Source organism: Apium graveolens, chromosome 1 (genome assembly GCF_009905375.1).
Source record: "Apium graveolens cultivar Ventura chromosome 1, ASM990537v1, whole genome shotgun sequence".
NCBI classification, from domain to species: Eukaryota; Viridiplantae; Streptophyta; class Magnoliopsida; order Apiales; family Apiaceae; genus Apium; species Apium graveolens.
This window is the reverse complement of record NC_133647.1, coordinates 192,138,025-192,153,578: the sequence shown is the minus strand read 5'-3', so window position 1 is coordinate 192,153,578 and position 15,554 is coordinate 192,138,025. Positions and strand designations below refer to the sequence as shown.

General features: G+C 31.5%; 2 protein-coding genes across 8 annotated transcripts; one reads left to right on the top strand and one right to left on the bottom strand.

Moving 5' to 3' along the window:
• The first annotated feature begins 4,650 nt into the window (after positions 1–4,650).
• On the top strand, positions 4,651–6,716 carry LOC141723433 (5-methyltetrahydropteroyltriglutamate--homocysteine methyltransferase-like). 7 transcript variants are annotated; one of them, XR_012576283.1, is made up of 5 exons: positions 4,651–4,764; positions 4,852–4,964; positions 5,523–5,689; positions 5,773–5,878; positions 6,302–6,716. XR_012576283.1 is itself a non-coding variant. In XM_074525245.1 (4 exons), exons 1-4 carry the CDS (start codon positions 5,277–5,279, stop codon positions 6,332–6,334), a joined length of 447 nt encoding a protein of 148 aa, XP_074381346.1. In that variant the 5' UTR covers positions 4,676–5,276; the 3' UTR covers positions 6,335–6,716. The 7 variants fall into 7 exon arrangements, 2 of the variants coding, with proteins under 2 accessions (XP_074381346.1, XP_074381338.1); XR_012576279.1 differs by having other exon boundaries at positions 4,852–5,689; XR_012576286.1 differs by having other exon boundaries at positions 4,676–4,955.
• A 1,477-nt stretch (positions 6,717–8,193) lies between these two features.
• Positions 8,194–9,844, bottom strand: LOC141674383 (uncharacterized protein At1g66480-like). The gene is made up of 2 exons (XM_074481092.1): positions 9,134–9,844; positions 8,194–8,589 (listed from the first exon to the last, which is right to left on the bottom strand). Exons 1-2 carry the CDS (start codon positions 9,764–9,766, stop codon positions 8,533–8,535), a joined length of 690 nt encoding a protein of 229 aa, XP_074337193.1. The 5' UTR covers positions 9,767–9,844; the 3' UTR covers positions 8,194–8,532.
• Positions 9,845–15,554: the final 5,710 nt, after the last annotated feature.

Here is a 15,554-nt window from a genome sequence, read left to right as displayed (position 1 = left end):
ACTCAGCCGTTGCAATACAGGCATGCAAGCAGTGCCAATTCACTCCACATATTTACATCTACTAATCGTTGTACTTAGTTTTGTGTATTTCTTGTGATCAGAAACAAGGGTTATACTGTTTATTATGAGAATCTAAAAATTACATTGAAATTGGACTTTGAAGGTAAATACTAGCAGAAAAGAGTATATATACTAATACATTATATATGCATTATTACAGATTTACGTACCATAATTTTTCGGGGAAGGGCTTAGCATTTCCCCACAATGCCAACAACTGGCAAGATATTTTTGTGAACAAGTGAAGGTTTTTCCACAGGCCATAGCAAACATAAGCTTTTGGCACTGGTTAGGAGAACAAATGTTTAAAGATTGTGCAAATAAATTAAAAGAAACTTTAATGCTACAATGGAGGGAAATTTTCCCTGACCATTGTAGACAGAGGTATCAAATAGGTTTCTATAAATTACAAAAAAAATGTCATAGATCTGCTTTTACAATAAAGAAGCTACATTTTAGTTGCCTAAGCCATCCAATACAGTAATATTTGACACCAGTAAGATTCAAGACCAGTCACCAGGTAACCAATTCACCATTTTCCTTGACCATTATGAACAAATAGATAAATGTACCAAATAGGTTTATATACAATATAAACACAACAAAAAGTAATGGAACTTCTATTTTAATACATATGTTACATTTTAGCCTGCCTCAAGTCGACAAGTACAGTAATCTCTAGGACCAGTCACTAGTGAACCACTCTAAATATACTTGACGATATTCAATCTTCCCCCGATTTTGTATCATTTCCAAAACATGAAACAGCAGTATAATTATCTCAAGTTTATTACAACACTATGTTTCTACAATATATCAAAGTATTTGTTCACAGAAGTTAGAAAAAAAATATGTAATAAGCAAGCATGCTCTAGTTTGCAGTATAGAGCGAAAGGAAATATTTGATGGAAGTAAAGCATACCATGTATTGCCTTAATGTTATCTTCTTTAAGACACCAAGAGGTGATCTATGCACGTATAAAAAATCTCACCATGCTTTGGAACCCTTAAGATTTCGGGGTCATCCCATCAGACAACCGTTGGCTGTAAGTCTGTGGCAAGGATTGTAAGTTATATGATTAATTACTAATACAACATCTTAACTTGTAAACTTGGACGGTAATACTTAATTTAATCAGAATGACTACTCGGATAAGATAAGTAACTACATCACTCTATTTCACATACCGACTTTGAAAATATAATTTGTCAAATATAATAGAATAAATTGTAGCATGCATACCTGAAGTATTTTACTTTTACACTTTGATGGGGAAAACAAAAAAGTCGTTATTTGTCTGGCTTATTTTACGTGCTTCATGCTCTTAAAGGGCTCCAATCAGCTCATATTAGGGCGAAAACACGCGCTAATATTTACGCAAGTATACACATTCGCAAGTAGTATAAGATATAAATCAGATTCGTTTCCACGGAGACTGGTTTAGGTTAAGTTCAATTTATGCACCTATGCAACAATGTATGGTTATCGCTCAATTCTAAGACAAATAACAAATTGGATTTTTATTAAACTAAGAAATTATACTAAATAACATTAACTAAGAGAATTGAGGTTGAATTAATATATATGACAAATATGGGATTCTAACTTCATTACTACTTCATTCAATAGCCTTTTCGTTCTTAATCTTAACATGTGATGGTGACGACACTAATCAGATAACACGAAACTGATAAACGCCAACTTTCGTTGCACGAGTACCATTCTACCAGACATCCACAAAAGAGATAGAAGCTAAATAGGCACCAATTATATTGAGATCCTATATGTCTATAGAATTTGACAACATAACGGTTTAAGCATAAGTTATCTATCTTGATTACATAGGGCAAGTAACACGGTTAGAGTTACCCACTAATCATGCATACACATACATGAACCTATGCTAGCATGGCAAGTTCTAAACCTCTATATTCACTGCCGCTTCCATAGAGATTAACACGCTATCTTATATGTTAACTATGCACATAAGACGAATAAACACAACCAATACTAGGATATCAATCAATCACCACACACCAAGATATCAAAACAAATTAATTATTGAAATTCATAAGTAAATCCGCTAGAATCCCATGATAGCGATTAGCCCATAATTGAACTCATCGTCACCATGGGTTCCAATGAAATCATGGTATAAAACAAGGTCTTAATAAAATGAATAATGATTAAGGTACGAATAAACGAGATCTAGGTTCAACAAGAACGAAAACGAGCATCAAAAGTTACAACTAATTCAAAGAATCACAAGTTGAAAACAAGATCTTCTTTTTCGGAGTTGTTCTGTACTTCTAGGTCTTCTCCTTGGTATCCCAATCTTCTCGGATGATGAAAACCCTTTTTTTAAGTATATATACGCCCCTAGTGGACCTGGACCCTTAAAATCATCAAATTCCACTCAAAAAAGGCTTTTCAGCGAAATCAGTGATCAGCCGCGCCTTGGGCGGCCGCTCAGCTATCCTGGGCGGGCGCTCAGCTCCTGTCTGGAAAAAATTTGTGATGAATCTTGTTTTGGCCATAACTTGAGTTCTACTCGTCAGAATTAGGCGATTCAACTGCCCACGTGAAGCTATTGAGATTCTCTACAACTTGACATTGGCATTGGCTTCCAAATCTGATCACTTTTTATCATATTTCCTTTAAAAGCTCATTTCTTCATATAACTGATACCTGAAATGCAATAACACAAAAACACACCAAAATACCAACAACTTGAGTCCAAAACACCAATTTAAGCTTGTAATAAAGCGTTCCAAGTGGATATAAAATCCACTTATCATCTCCATCAATGCATCATAAAAATCTACGACTAATATTCATAATAGTCCAAGCAGTTTTGACTACCCATTCACCCATCTAAGTTGTATATTTAAGGTTTCAAAGGTATGGACTGTTTGAAATTATGATTTTAAACTTAAAACTGGGGAAATAGCTTTATATAGAGAGTTTTACAGAGCATATAATCGTTTTAATGTCTGCTGACTAGTATACCCTTCATAAAATTAATGGTTTCTTAAGTTTTCGAGGACATCTTTTCGGAGTCCTTTAAATACTTGAAAAATGTACAATTGATGCTCGGAGTCTCGAACTCTTTGGAAAATCTTGTCGTACCTGTATTCACAGGACACGACGGTGACACTAACACTTGGATCCGGATCCAAATGACATCCAGAAAATGGACACATCCGATATGATAGCCTATTTCTAATTATTTGTTATACAATATAATTTAATCCTTTAAGTTTTGATATTGTACATGTTATAAATTTATATGTATAATAAATATTATTTTACCCTTATTTTTCAAAATTTTATATATTATATTATATAAAATTATAGGTGTTTGTTTATAAGAATTCATTATAATATATCATTAATAATTATTGTTGTGTTCAAATCCAAGTGTCGTACCCTTATAAAACGTGTCCCCGGGTCTTTAAATTTAGAATTCAAAAAATCGGACACTCTGATATATGTCCGTGTCCGATCCTTTTAAAGAGTTTGAGCATCATAACAATTAATCATATAAATGGTGACCTTTTAATTTAACCCAAAAGTACGAAAATAAAACATTTCAGGTATGCAAACTGCAAGTTGGTCAATATAGTATTAAGAAAACTTCTCTCCTTTTCAAGTCAAACGAGAGCAGTAATATTAGGCAAGACAAATTTCATCAATGAAACAGGGTGGGTTTTTTTATTGTCTTGATTAAATATATATTGATACCATATCAAATTATTTGTTGAACAAACTTCTTTTTATGATAGATATCATTATTTTTTGGGATTTAGTAGCTTGAAAATTGGTATGAATTTATGAAATACAATTTGATTTTCATGATACCAATCAACAAGATGTACATCATGCAAATTACTACTAATAACAAGAAGCAATAGTGAATATGCACGGCCTCCAAGAAAGCACTAAATCGTAACAATCTCATTAGAGATATCTGAATATATTCACAGTTCTGCTCCATTCTACAAGGGAGGTAGATCACAATTCTGGATCCTTTTTAAAAATCATATTAAGCTAAAAGATCTAACAAGAAGTGTTCCACAAAATAAACTATACATATGATCAAATCGGAATGAGGTGATACTAGAAAACTGTGGTTAAAAAGGCACACCGGCAATCTCATTCGAAGAGACAGTTGCAACCAGTTATTCTTATATCTATATAAATAACAAGCAAGCTCGGGAATTAGAAGCAAGAAGGGTAAACAAGGTGCATGCCCCAGGAGTCTGGATAGAATCTTGAAACCCGGGCATATATACGAGTATCTGAAGGCTCCTCCAAGTTCTGCACAAGAAAATTCAATCCTTTGACTTTAATACTACAAAAAAAATGTTATTAGACATCACACATTAGACTTTAACACTACAAGAAAAATGTTAATAGACATCACACATTAGAAATCAGTCATTGATGTCACCGATGTCTAAAGCATTATTGACATCATCCCGTGATTATACGATGTCTTTCTATTTTTAAAACATCGCTTATTTACAAACCGATGTCTTAAATTCACTTTTTAAAAATTGAAAACGCCATATCCCCAATTATTTTCCCCCTTAACCAAATATTCCCCCCATAACTAAATATTACTCCCTTTATCGATGTCTTTCTATTTTTAAGACATGGCTGAGGGCATGTCACAGTAATTAGTAGGGTCAATAAATATAGTACGTGTGTTGTTATGCGCTTGAATTGATAATTTGAAGTCTTCCATCTAATTGAGTATCTTTTATTGGTATGTATGTTTCTTGTAGGTAAAAGAGGTTTTGGATTATGAGCTTAGCAACTTAAACACCAAGCAGCAATGGAGGTCTAGATATTGAGTGATGAAAGTCAAAGCCACAGTACTTTTGGTTATGTACAAACTGTAAATCCTGAAGCTAGGAAGTCTCTTTGTATTTATTAATTTTTCATGTTCAACCTAAACAATTATTCAGTTGGTTTTTACTTGACATTTAGTGTTCTGAATTACTTTTGCGGCTGTTGTGTTTGGGTTTGTTCCATGAAAAGCTATGTAGTCCTCCGTGGACCACTGAAGATGATAATATGATATACGATAATGAAAACACCCTTTACCGAAAGGGCAGTGCCCCTTATGCATTGCAATGCCAAATATCTTCTTTCTCTTTAGTCGCAATATATAATAGTTAAAGTAATGTGATTACTAGATTTCTTTAATATGTATGATATTTGCTTGTATAAATTTTTTCTTAATGATGTTCTGGTTGCTAACTTCAATCATTTTATTACCCGGGCATTCTTGTCTACTAATGCCTCAGCTCGGGCTTCAAGAAAATCCTCTTCTAGAGTGAACAATAAGGCTGTTCAGAAGGCCGTTAGTGAACTATTCAATTTCTTACAGCTATATAGGTGGCTTGAATGTACTAAATAAATTTTACTTGCTATTGACTTATTTATTTCTCAGGCTGCTGCTCTGAAAGGTTCTGATCATCGTCGTTCTACCAATGTCAGTGCCAGATTGGATGCTCAGCAAAAGAAGCTTAATCTCCCAATTCTCCCTACAACCACCATTGGGTCTTTGCCTCAGATAATTGAGCTTAAGAGAGTTCTCCGAGAGTACAAGGCCAAGAAGTTAGTGTTCTGTAATGGCTTCTTTGTTCTTTCATTGCTTAGTACTCTGTTGTTTGCTTTCTGTATTAACATTCTGTCTCCAGGATCTCTGAGGAAGACTATGTCAGTGCTATCAAGGAGGAAATCAATAAGGTTGTCAAACTACAGGAAGAGCTCGACATTGACGTCCTAGTTCATGGAGAGCCAGAGGTATATTGAATAACATACACACTTAGTGTTATTATAGTAAGAAAAAAGTGATTGGAGGGTTAGTTTTCGCTCTGTGTATTTTGTGTTTATGCTAGCTAGCTGTAAGGACTTAAAGTTTGCATCTTTGACTTAAATTTTTATTATATGTAGGCAAGTACCGGTGTGTAATGGTTGACATGTTATGTTTTTATTTTTGTTTTGTTCAATAGATGATACAGATCCGACTCACATAACTGTGATGCGTGTAGTGTGTTTTTTGCCTATAGATGACTTGCTGCAAGAAGTTCTAGCTATATTTTTTTAAAAAAAATTAATCAGCTGTAATGGTTTGGTTTGGTGTTTAGCTTGTGATGTTTCCCTGGTAAGATTGAGTGTTTCTGCCTGCTGTATATTAATCAGCTGTAATGGTTTGGTTTGGTGCAGCAGAACGGGGCCTTCCGGTCACAAGAGTTATAAGTCGCATGACATTGCAAAGAATTCTGGCTACCGCTGTTAGGGATGATATCATATTGAATGGTAGTAATGTAGTGGACTTTGAGGACGATGGAAATAAGGTAAAGTCAGATTTGTTGAGCTACCCCAGGAAGCGGGTATGATTTGTGCAAGTGTTCGAGAGGCCAAACACCATCAGATGCTTGTACACAGAAAAATACACCAAGTCCGGTGATGCCCTGCCTCTAGCAATATTTAGAAGCTATAATTCAAGCTCGAAACATTTTTACGGATCAATGTATTAACAATTCGGTTCTAATAGAATAGGAATATGCAAGTCATATTTGTTTTACTCACTAATGTGAGAATAATAATATTATAATATTTTTTATTAATATTGAATTTATTTTTGGTTGTTATTTTGGTTCAAAAGTAATTTGATTTTTGTATCATGTATGTAAGTAGTGTAATAACTAATTATACATAAAACCAGTTTTATTGTGTAAAAATTGATATTTACCAATAAAATACAAATTACTTTTTGTGAGTGCAAACTGATTTTTACAACCTATATAAACATCAGGCCAAAGTGATGTTTAATTGGCATAGACATCACCTTTTCAGAATGAAATCGATGTCTAATGGGGTAAAAGATATCGGTGTATGGTCAATGTATAGAATAGATATCACCGTCATCAACATCGGTTGCAAAACAATATAGATATCGGTCAGAAACAGATTTTTATGAACATTTTTCTTATAGTATAAAACCGATATTTATGGACATTTTTCTTATAGTATAAAGAATTTTAATCAATACCATTATACTTCATAAATGTGAATCCTTTTATCTATCTAAGTATGCCAAGTGAATAAGTGTAAGGATATATTATGAGAAATATATCTATGCATTATGCACATACACGGCATTTTCTAAGATATGCAAGTAACCAAAATAGAAACACCTCATGTAACAAAGAAAAAAGAACTTAAGTATGCACCTATGTAACACACAAGTGTTTGAAAGCAGACAAATTCCCTGATATTCAGATTGTCTGCACCGAGGAATCTTGTTTTCACTGCAAAAAAATTTTAAAAAAAATTGTGCAAGTTAACATAGAGAAGCGATTATGTGGCAGTATTTCATGCATCAAAATAAAATCTATAATATATAGATACACAACAATTTCACCAATAAAATATACACCAAATTTATAAAATTTAGTATTTATTGTTTTCTTGTGCATACATTAGAAAAACTATTACATTAAAACAATATATTTATTAAAGCAATATATTTAATCCTTCTACCTGATCATGGATACCGTGTGATTTAAATAAAATAATTAATAAATAAAATTTTAAAAATCTCACTATATTATCTACAATACTAGAATTCATTATTTTTAATTTGATTATAGTATAATTCAAGAAAAATGTCTAGAATTTCATAAAAGTAATTCTTAACTTTCGAATAAATATTTTAAGGTATGTATTTTATATCTATTATAATTTTAATAATTTAAATAATATCCTATTAAATTTGATATCAGCCACACTTCGAGATTTAATCCCACAATTAATTAGATGCAAACTACTTTTTATGGGTTAATTATTACATCGGGCCGACTCCCTATTTTCCACCCAACAATCAACATATATAAGCAAATAACTATTAATCAGCCCATTTAAACGTTTAAAATAACCTGCACTGTTGCACAGCAGCCTTCTATTTGACTACTTTACAGGCGAATTTAAACAAATTTGGGTCTAAAAGTTTGAACAATGAAAAAATCATGTGAAAACACCGATCTTGATATTGCAGTTAATGAAAGAGATCAAGAGCGATAAGGTTTGGGAAACGATCCATCAGTCACAACTCAAAAGATTTCAACGGAACTTCGTTATACTGTTAGATCAGCTCGTGACAAGAAAATGTAAATGCTGCGTGCACAACTTTAATACATCGAGAAAGCATGTTTATGATGTGTTTTTTAAGATCTCCTTCCACTAATAATCCCCCTAAAGCTATCTTAAAGTCAATACATATCCCAGATTCACGTTAATTAACTAATTATGCTCCTCATTTTCCTCCTTACTTTGTTACAATGATACAAAATTAAGGTAGTGCATCTTCTTGAATCTGAGAACTCTGCCGAAAGTTGGAGAGATTTGAGTTGACTCTTATATTTAAACCTGCTGTAGCTTTAATTTAATTTATGTCATGCCACTGCTACTTGGATCTCCCCTTCGTTGATCGGCGTGAATCCCACTCGTCTCTGCATATATAACCATCCAAACTTTAATTCACAATATGATCAATATGTATGCGAGATTTTTACGGATAAGTTTAATACGAAAAATTAATATGAATACATGAGAAATTTTCTGCATTCGGATATTTTGGCAATGATGTTGAATATGAACTAGCGTTATAACGTAATTGATATATTTCGTAAATAAATGTCTGATATGTATTTATAAACGGCTTTCTATGCGTAGGTCTCGTGAACTAAACATCTACAGTTGGCCCGTGTTTAAACTTGTTATAATTATTGCAACAGTAAAGAAAAAGAATAGGATAATGTACAAGTAGATGAGAAGCTAACAATAAAGTCAATGAGAAAGCAGAAGCATAAGAGCATAAGAAAAGGGGTCAAACATGATGGTTATGATTTAATAATAGGAATATTTAGATTATTACCAACCTACCATTTCACGTCCATATGCAATTCAGACCAACATGCCACAAAAACCGGTCTGATCCAAAAAATTTTAAACAATGACAATGAAACTAAGCACATAATGAAGCAAGTTAAGTACCTCACGCGCCTTCACAGCACCACTAATCCGTCCTATACCACCTTCATTCCAATGAACTTGTCGATGCGCCACCGATGAACCATGATCATGAACCCTGTTACCATCCCCGGCACTCGAACTAATGGTCATATAAAGTTGCATGATCTTCTCAGCTGCCTCAGCTTCACTTTTACTTTCCCTCATCACCTTCTCAACATCCGCCTTAGGCAACTTTATTTTAATCTTAGTTTTCGTATCATTTTCGATGTTTTCTTTCGGAATTTCCTCCATAATGATACTACTCTTTGGCTGCAACAATGAAAGATCAGACACCGAACGCCTAGCTAGCATTAAGCTATCGAGCCTTTCTTTAGCACTCATGTTGATCCCTGATCTAACCTTTCTCGGTGCTTTTTCTTCAGGAAATTTCGGCAACTCGACAAGAAAATAAAGCCTTCTAGGTTTAAGTTCTTGATGAACTCCTAATGGCTTTGCCCGAATGCCGAAATGCTTAACAGCTTCTGATTCTAACAAAACAAAGCCTGGATAGTCTTTAGTAACTTCTCCGGCTTGAATCGGAGTTTTTAACTTGATTGTTTCTCCGTTGATCTTCATTATCTTTGTTGTTTTCTTGCCTCCCAAGGTGTTACCCATGGCTCTGTTTCTCTGTTCACTAGTTGCTTAATCCCTCTCTGTTTTTTCTGTAGTGTGTAGGAAATGAATGTAATAAAGGCTCTTGTTGGATACTTATATAACTGCTTTGTGTTTATTAACTTTTTTAAGAATTGAATTAAAACGGATGGTTACATGGGTACGTAAGTTGATGTTGATAAGAGTAGATAGGTCAAATAAGGAGTGCACCTGGTTGAATGTATCTAGTATTTATGCTTCACAACACCCTGAATTTTTCTTTTAAGAAAAGTGCTTGAACGTTTCTTACCCCTTATCTTAACAAAATGTTTGGTTTTGCCGTAAAGTTGCGAGTAATATACACAAGCATAAACAGCCTCCATCTGAGAAAATTGTATCGTATGACAGTCGTTAATTGATTATTACGTATTTCGATAAAATAGTTTATACGTGAGTTTGTAGAGCAGTATTTTTAGTGCTTCCCTCTTTTATCCAACCCAAGGTTTTCGAAATGTCGAGGGTTGTCCTGAATAGACCTGGCAGTTCCAATAAACAGTTTGGTTTTAAATTGGATCAATTTTGAATTTTAATATATTTGAAAATTCAAATTAAATCGGATGTGATTTGATTTGGATTTAATTCAAATTAAAATTAGATAAAATTTGAATTAAAATCGAACAATCAGTTTAAATTAAGTTCAGTTCAGATATTTTGGAATCATAAGGTATTTTATCTTTTCCGATTTGTGAGATTAAAAAAATATATTTTTATTTAATTTAGTATTTTCAATATAATATAATATACTTTTATAAAAAATTGATTTAATAACTATGTTATTATAAACATAAAATTGTTTAAAGTACAAATTTTGCATAATTTGGGTTATATTCGGTTCTAATAATATTTTATTCGATTTTGATCATTTTCAAATTATAACCGGATCTAGTATTTTGGATTATTTTCGGTTAAATTTTCGATTCGGGTAATTTTTGGATCGTTTTAAACTAATTTTCAGACAGTTATCAGATTTTTTGATTCAGATATCAGATCAGATATCGGTTCAATTTTTCAAATTCAGACTCATTTTACCATGTTTAATCCGGGGAATTAATTTATAAATTCGGATCTTGTTTACATGTTTCTTTTAAAATTCGACATATGCTAGCTAGAAAAACGAAATGGGATTTCCGGTTTGTAATTTAACACAATCTTTCTTCATCGTTTTTAGATAGTGTGTTCCATATTACTCACTTATCCAAAAATTATTTTGATGAATATTATTATATGTACCCAGAGCTTAAAGCATTTGGACTTCGATTATTGAAGTAGAATTTTGCAAATTAAGTTGTCGAAGTCTTAGGGCACGTTTGGAAAATATTAAAATAAGTAACTTATAACTTAAAATGAATAAGGGACTTATAAGTGATAAGTAGATGGATACTTATAATTTAAATAAGTGTTTGGTTAAATGTCAGAATTTTTTTTACTTAACTAAACTAAAATAAATAAATTTTCAATATAATTATCTTAATTCGTAAATTTTAAATTAGAAAAACATGTAAAAACATAAATTTTTAAATAAAAGTTAATAAAAAACGAAAAATCAAAATAAGTCGAAAAAAAGTACGTCGTTACTAACATTCAACTTATAAGCTACAACTTATAAGCTACAACTTATAAGTTGGGTCGACAAACACCCATAAATAAATACTTACGGGCGTATAAGCGAATAACTTACTTATTATGTGAAGCCAAACAGGCCCTTATACGGAGGCATGCAGCCATGCAGGTAAAATACACCTGTTTTCACGTATGTTTTCTGCTCTGATGTTATGTAGTTCATTTTTAGCTAATCAATATTAATGAGCTTTGTCATTGAAATTTATCTATTTTTTATTGCAATAGATCTACTACTCTTAATTAGCTCAACTATTTATTCGAATGTATAATACGTTGGTGATTTAAGATAGATCATTAAGTAATCTTAGAAAAAACTTAAAATTGCAGGGTTTTAAACATTCCTTTCATCAAGAATAAAAAACATATTTTTCATAATTCGATTTACTTTTTGCTACTAATTTTCTGCTTTAAATATAAATTGCATATTAAAATAGTAAACTACTTGGACTATAGCCGTGTTTAAAAGTTAGTTTTTTGAATTAAATTATAATTTTTTGAATCAAATTAAAAATTTGACCGAATAAAACCTCTAATATCAATGTTTGCTTATTAGTTTTTTAAAATAGATTTTTGATCCTAAAAAGCTAATTTTGAAAAAAACTATTATCAAAGAATTTCCTCGAGTAAATAGAATAAAATTTTAACTAAAATAATTAATTATTAAATATTTTTATTCGAAAAGGTTAAATTTAATCAGTTAATTAAAACGGCTAAATTAAATCAAATAGTCAAAACAACTATTTTGCTACAACTAACAGCTAATTGTCAAACATATCAGTATTTTAAAAAAGTTCAATTGAGTAAGACTCCGTTTGGGGGTTGTGTTAAAAACTGTTGTGCCGATGGAAAAAGTGCTGTCAGGTAAATTAGATAACTGTTTGGTAATTTTTTTTAATTTATGTATATTTTGAGATATATTATATAAAATAATATTTTTGAGAAGGTTTGATGTTAAAACTGATAGTTACTTCCCGCAAAAGCTGAAAACTGTTTTTTCCAAAAGCATGAGTGACATGTTTTTGCTAATAACAGCTTTTTAGACCAAAAGCGTTTTTCCAGACATCAATTTTTAAAATTTATCAAACACCTTTTTGTTAATTTTTCAGCAAAAAACTGTTACAATTTTCTGCAACAACAATATCAAATGAACCCTAACATGAATTTATTGATGATGGAGATATACGTGTGAACTCTATGTCCTTTAGGCAGTGCATAGCATACCCTCGTGCTTCCATAATAGTTTAGCATTTCTGCCTTAATCTTCGTACTTATCATGTGATTATCATTAATCATGTCAATTTCAATTATGAACGTAACTTTGTCAGATTCTCGAATTTTCTAATGACCTAACTCCTCGTTTCATGGAAAAACGGATAATAATAATGTATATATTCAAAATTAAAAATAGGTGATAATGAAGCAATGATATAAAAATTTATATAAACTTAGTAGTATAAATGAAATGCGGCAATCACGGTGTAAATTCGAGAAATTTTGCAGATTCCATTCAACATATATGCATGCATAGGTTGTTGACTAATTTTCCAGTAATCAAATTTGAATATAGAAATATAAAAAAATTGTATCCAACTAACAATTAGTTATGTAAAATACTACTAAAATATTGACTTTGCCAAAAAAGTCATGTTGCAATTCCGCTGATCAATTTAGAACTTAACGGGACTATCTCGAATCATACTTACTACTACTAACTAATCATCACGAGTTTAATTGTTTCAGTTGGTACGTTTTAGTTAATAACCAGGACTCAATGATTATAATAATTTATATTTGAAAAACATGTACGCCCAGAAAAAAAATAGAAAAACATGTACGCAGAAAAGTAAGAAATAAGTATATAAACGTTCAAATTGGTAAAAGTACGTAGAAGAAAATTCAATAAAAAGATATACCCACATGCATATGCAGTGATGCAAATAAACAATGTTGTTTGTGAATAAACTTTAAATCGAATTGAATCGAGTTTTTTATTTGTTCAGCTCAAACTTGGCTCCAATTCGCTAACTTGAATTGGCTCAAATAAAATTTATATATATTACAAATAATACATTACTACTAATCACCTAATTTTTAATAATTATTATTTTAAAAATTTTGTTTATAGTTCAGAATTAAACACTTAGTCTTTTTCATAAGTAACTATCAAACATTGCTATCAAGATTTATTCCTTTCCAATATTCTCGTTTTCATAATATCATTAAATAACTTGTAATTTTATATAAACCAAATTAAAGTAAAACATTAAGACATAATAAATATTCTATTATTAAAAATTTAAAAAGTAATGTATGATCTCTAAAGTTATGAATGTATCTATAGTTTGAATTAAAATTAGATTTGTTCTTAAAATTTGACTTGAAAATAAAATGATACAGATTAATAAACAAGTTTAGAGTGTAGTATTTGATCTGAATTTAACTTGTAAAAATATAAATTATACTCTAAAGTTGGTCGAATAAAAAATCTATGTGAACTATTAGTCGGCAACTAATTTTTGTTCGAACTCCGCTCGAATTTGGCATTATTCGGCTTGGGTTCGACTCGTTTAACGAGTTGATCTTATAAATTACTTTACATTCGATTATTAAACTCGGTTCAGCTCGTTTTATAAAAAAATAAACGTGACTCAATTCAGACAAAATGTAGTTCAGCTGATTCGAACCATGACCTTGTGTGCACTGATTTCCTATGTGTTTTTTTGTCGGTGAGATATGTAATCTCGAATATAGATTGTACAAAGATACAAAAGAGCAAAAAATGAGTTTTCTTCGCACAATAACGTTTATCATCTAAGCTAGGTCATGAATGATGACCTCGGAAACTTAGACAATAACGCCTTAAGGTCTGAAGAGAGAACATCAAAATAATAAAATAAAATACAATTATTTATCTGAAATCTTTGCTCCAGTTAGAGATGGCAAAATAATCCGATCTGACGGATACCCGATCCGAAACCCGAAATTTTGGATTTACCGAACCCGATTTTTTGGATTTGGATATAAATTTAATTTTTAAACCCGATTTTTTTTTGATTTGGATTTGGATATTAGGTATACCGATACGAAACCCGATCCAAAATCTGAAACTCTATCCGAACCCGATCTGAACCCGAAATCTAAAAAAACCCGAATCATATATATAGAATATTAGAATTTTATATATTACATATAGTATATAATTTTTAGAACATATATTTTTAAATTTATGTTAAAAATTAATTAATTATAAAGTTTAATGAAATATAAATATTCAATCATTTTAACGGGTGAGGTTAAAAAATATCCTTTAGTGATATATCTAAAAATTGGGTATCAATTGAGTTGATTTTTTAAATATTAGCTATATATATAATAACACAATTAATGATGCGGTGGAGTGGTTGAAGATGACACGTTAAATTCTTTCTCAGCAAGTCGCGTGTTCAATCCCAAGCACTTGCAATATTAATAATTATATAAATTTTCAGATTTCTGGTTCGGGTTCGGGTTCGGGTTCCGATTTCGGGTTCGGGTATGAATATCCAATTCAAAAAAAAAATTCGGGTTTCGGGTACACCCGAATCCGATCCGAAATCTGATGGATCGGGTTCGGGTATTCATTTTCGGGTATTTTTCGGGTACGGGTCGGGTTCGGGTATGGATAAAAATTTCAGGTTTGGATATGGATTCAGCAATACCCGACCCAATCCGACCCGATTGCCATCCCTAGCTCCAGTAGACTGCTTGTTGAGAGATCCAACATTTTGATTTTCGTAATTCGTCCATCTACCATCATGTTGAAATACCTACCTGAAGTATATGCTCGAGCAGACTACTTGTACATTAATCCAACTCTTCGACTTTCAAATCTAGTCCAGCAAGCATCCTATTCAAAGACCACACCTGGATAAAAATAACAAAATAATTTAAACCCTTAAATTTTTTCGGTCAGAGATATAGATTCAATTAATACTGAAATTCAATTTAATAGCATAATTATATGAAAGGTAGAAATATTAATATTTATGTAAAATCTAACCAAAAGGAATTCCTTTAGTTAGACACAAATAAGCCAAAATAATTGGCACTCAGTATCCTCTAAAATGGCCAAATATTTTGCCACTTAAATATC

Coding starts and splice junctions, on each gene's coding strand:
- LOC141723433 (XM_074525237.1), top strand. CDS start 5,277: ATGTATGATATTTGCTTGTATAAATTTTTTCTTAATGATGTTCTGGTT. Junction 5,690..5,772: donor CGAGAGTACAAGGCCAAGAA/GTTAGTGTTCTG, acceptor TTCTGTCTCCAG/GATCTCTGAGGAAGACTATG. Junction 5,879..6,301: donor TAGTTCATGGAGAGCCAGAG/GTATATTGAATA, acceptor GGTTTGGTGCAG/CAGAACGGGGCCTTCCGGTC.
- LOC141674383 (XM_074481092.1), bottom strand. CDS start 9,766: ATGGGTAACACCTTGGGAGGCAAGAAAACAACAAAGATAATGAAGATC. Junction 8,590..9,133: donor GTGCTGTGAAGGCGCGTGAG/GTACTTAACTTG, acceptor TTATATATGCAG/AGACGAGTGGGATTCACGCC.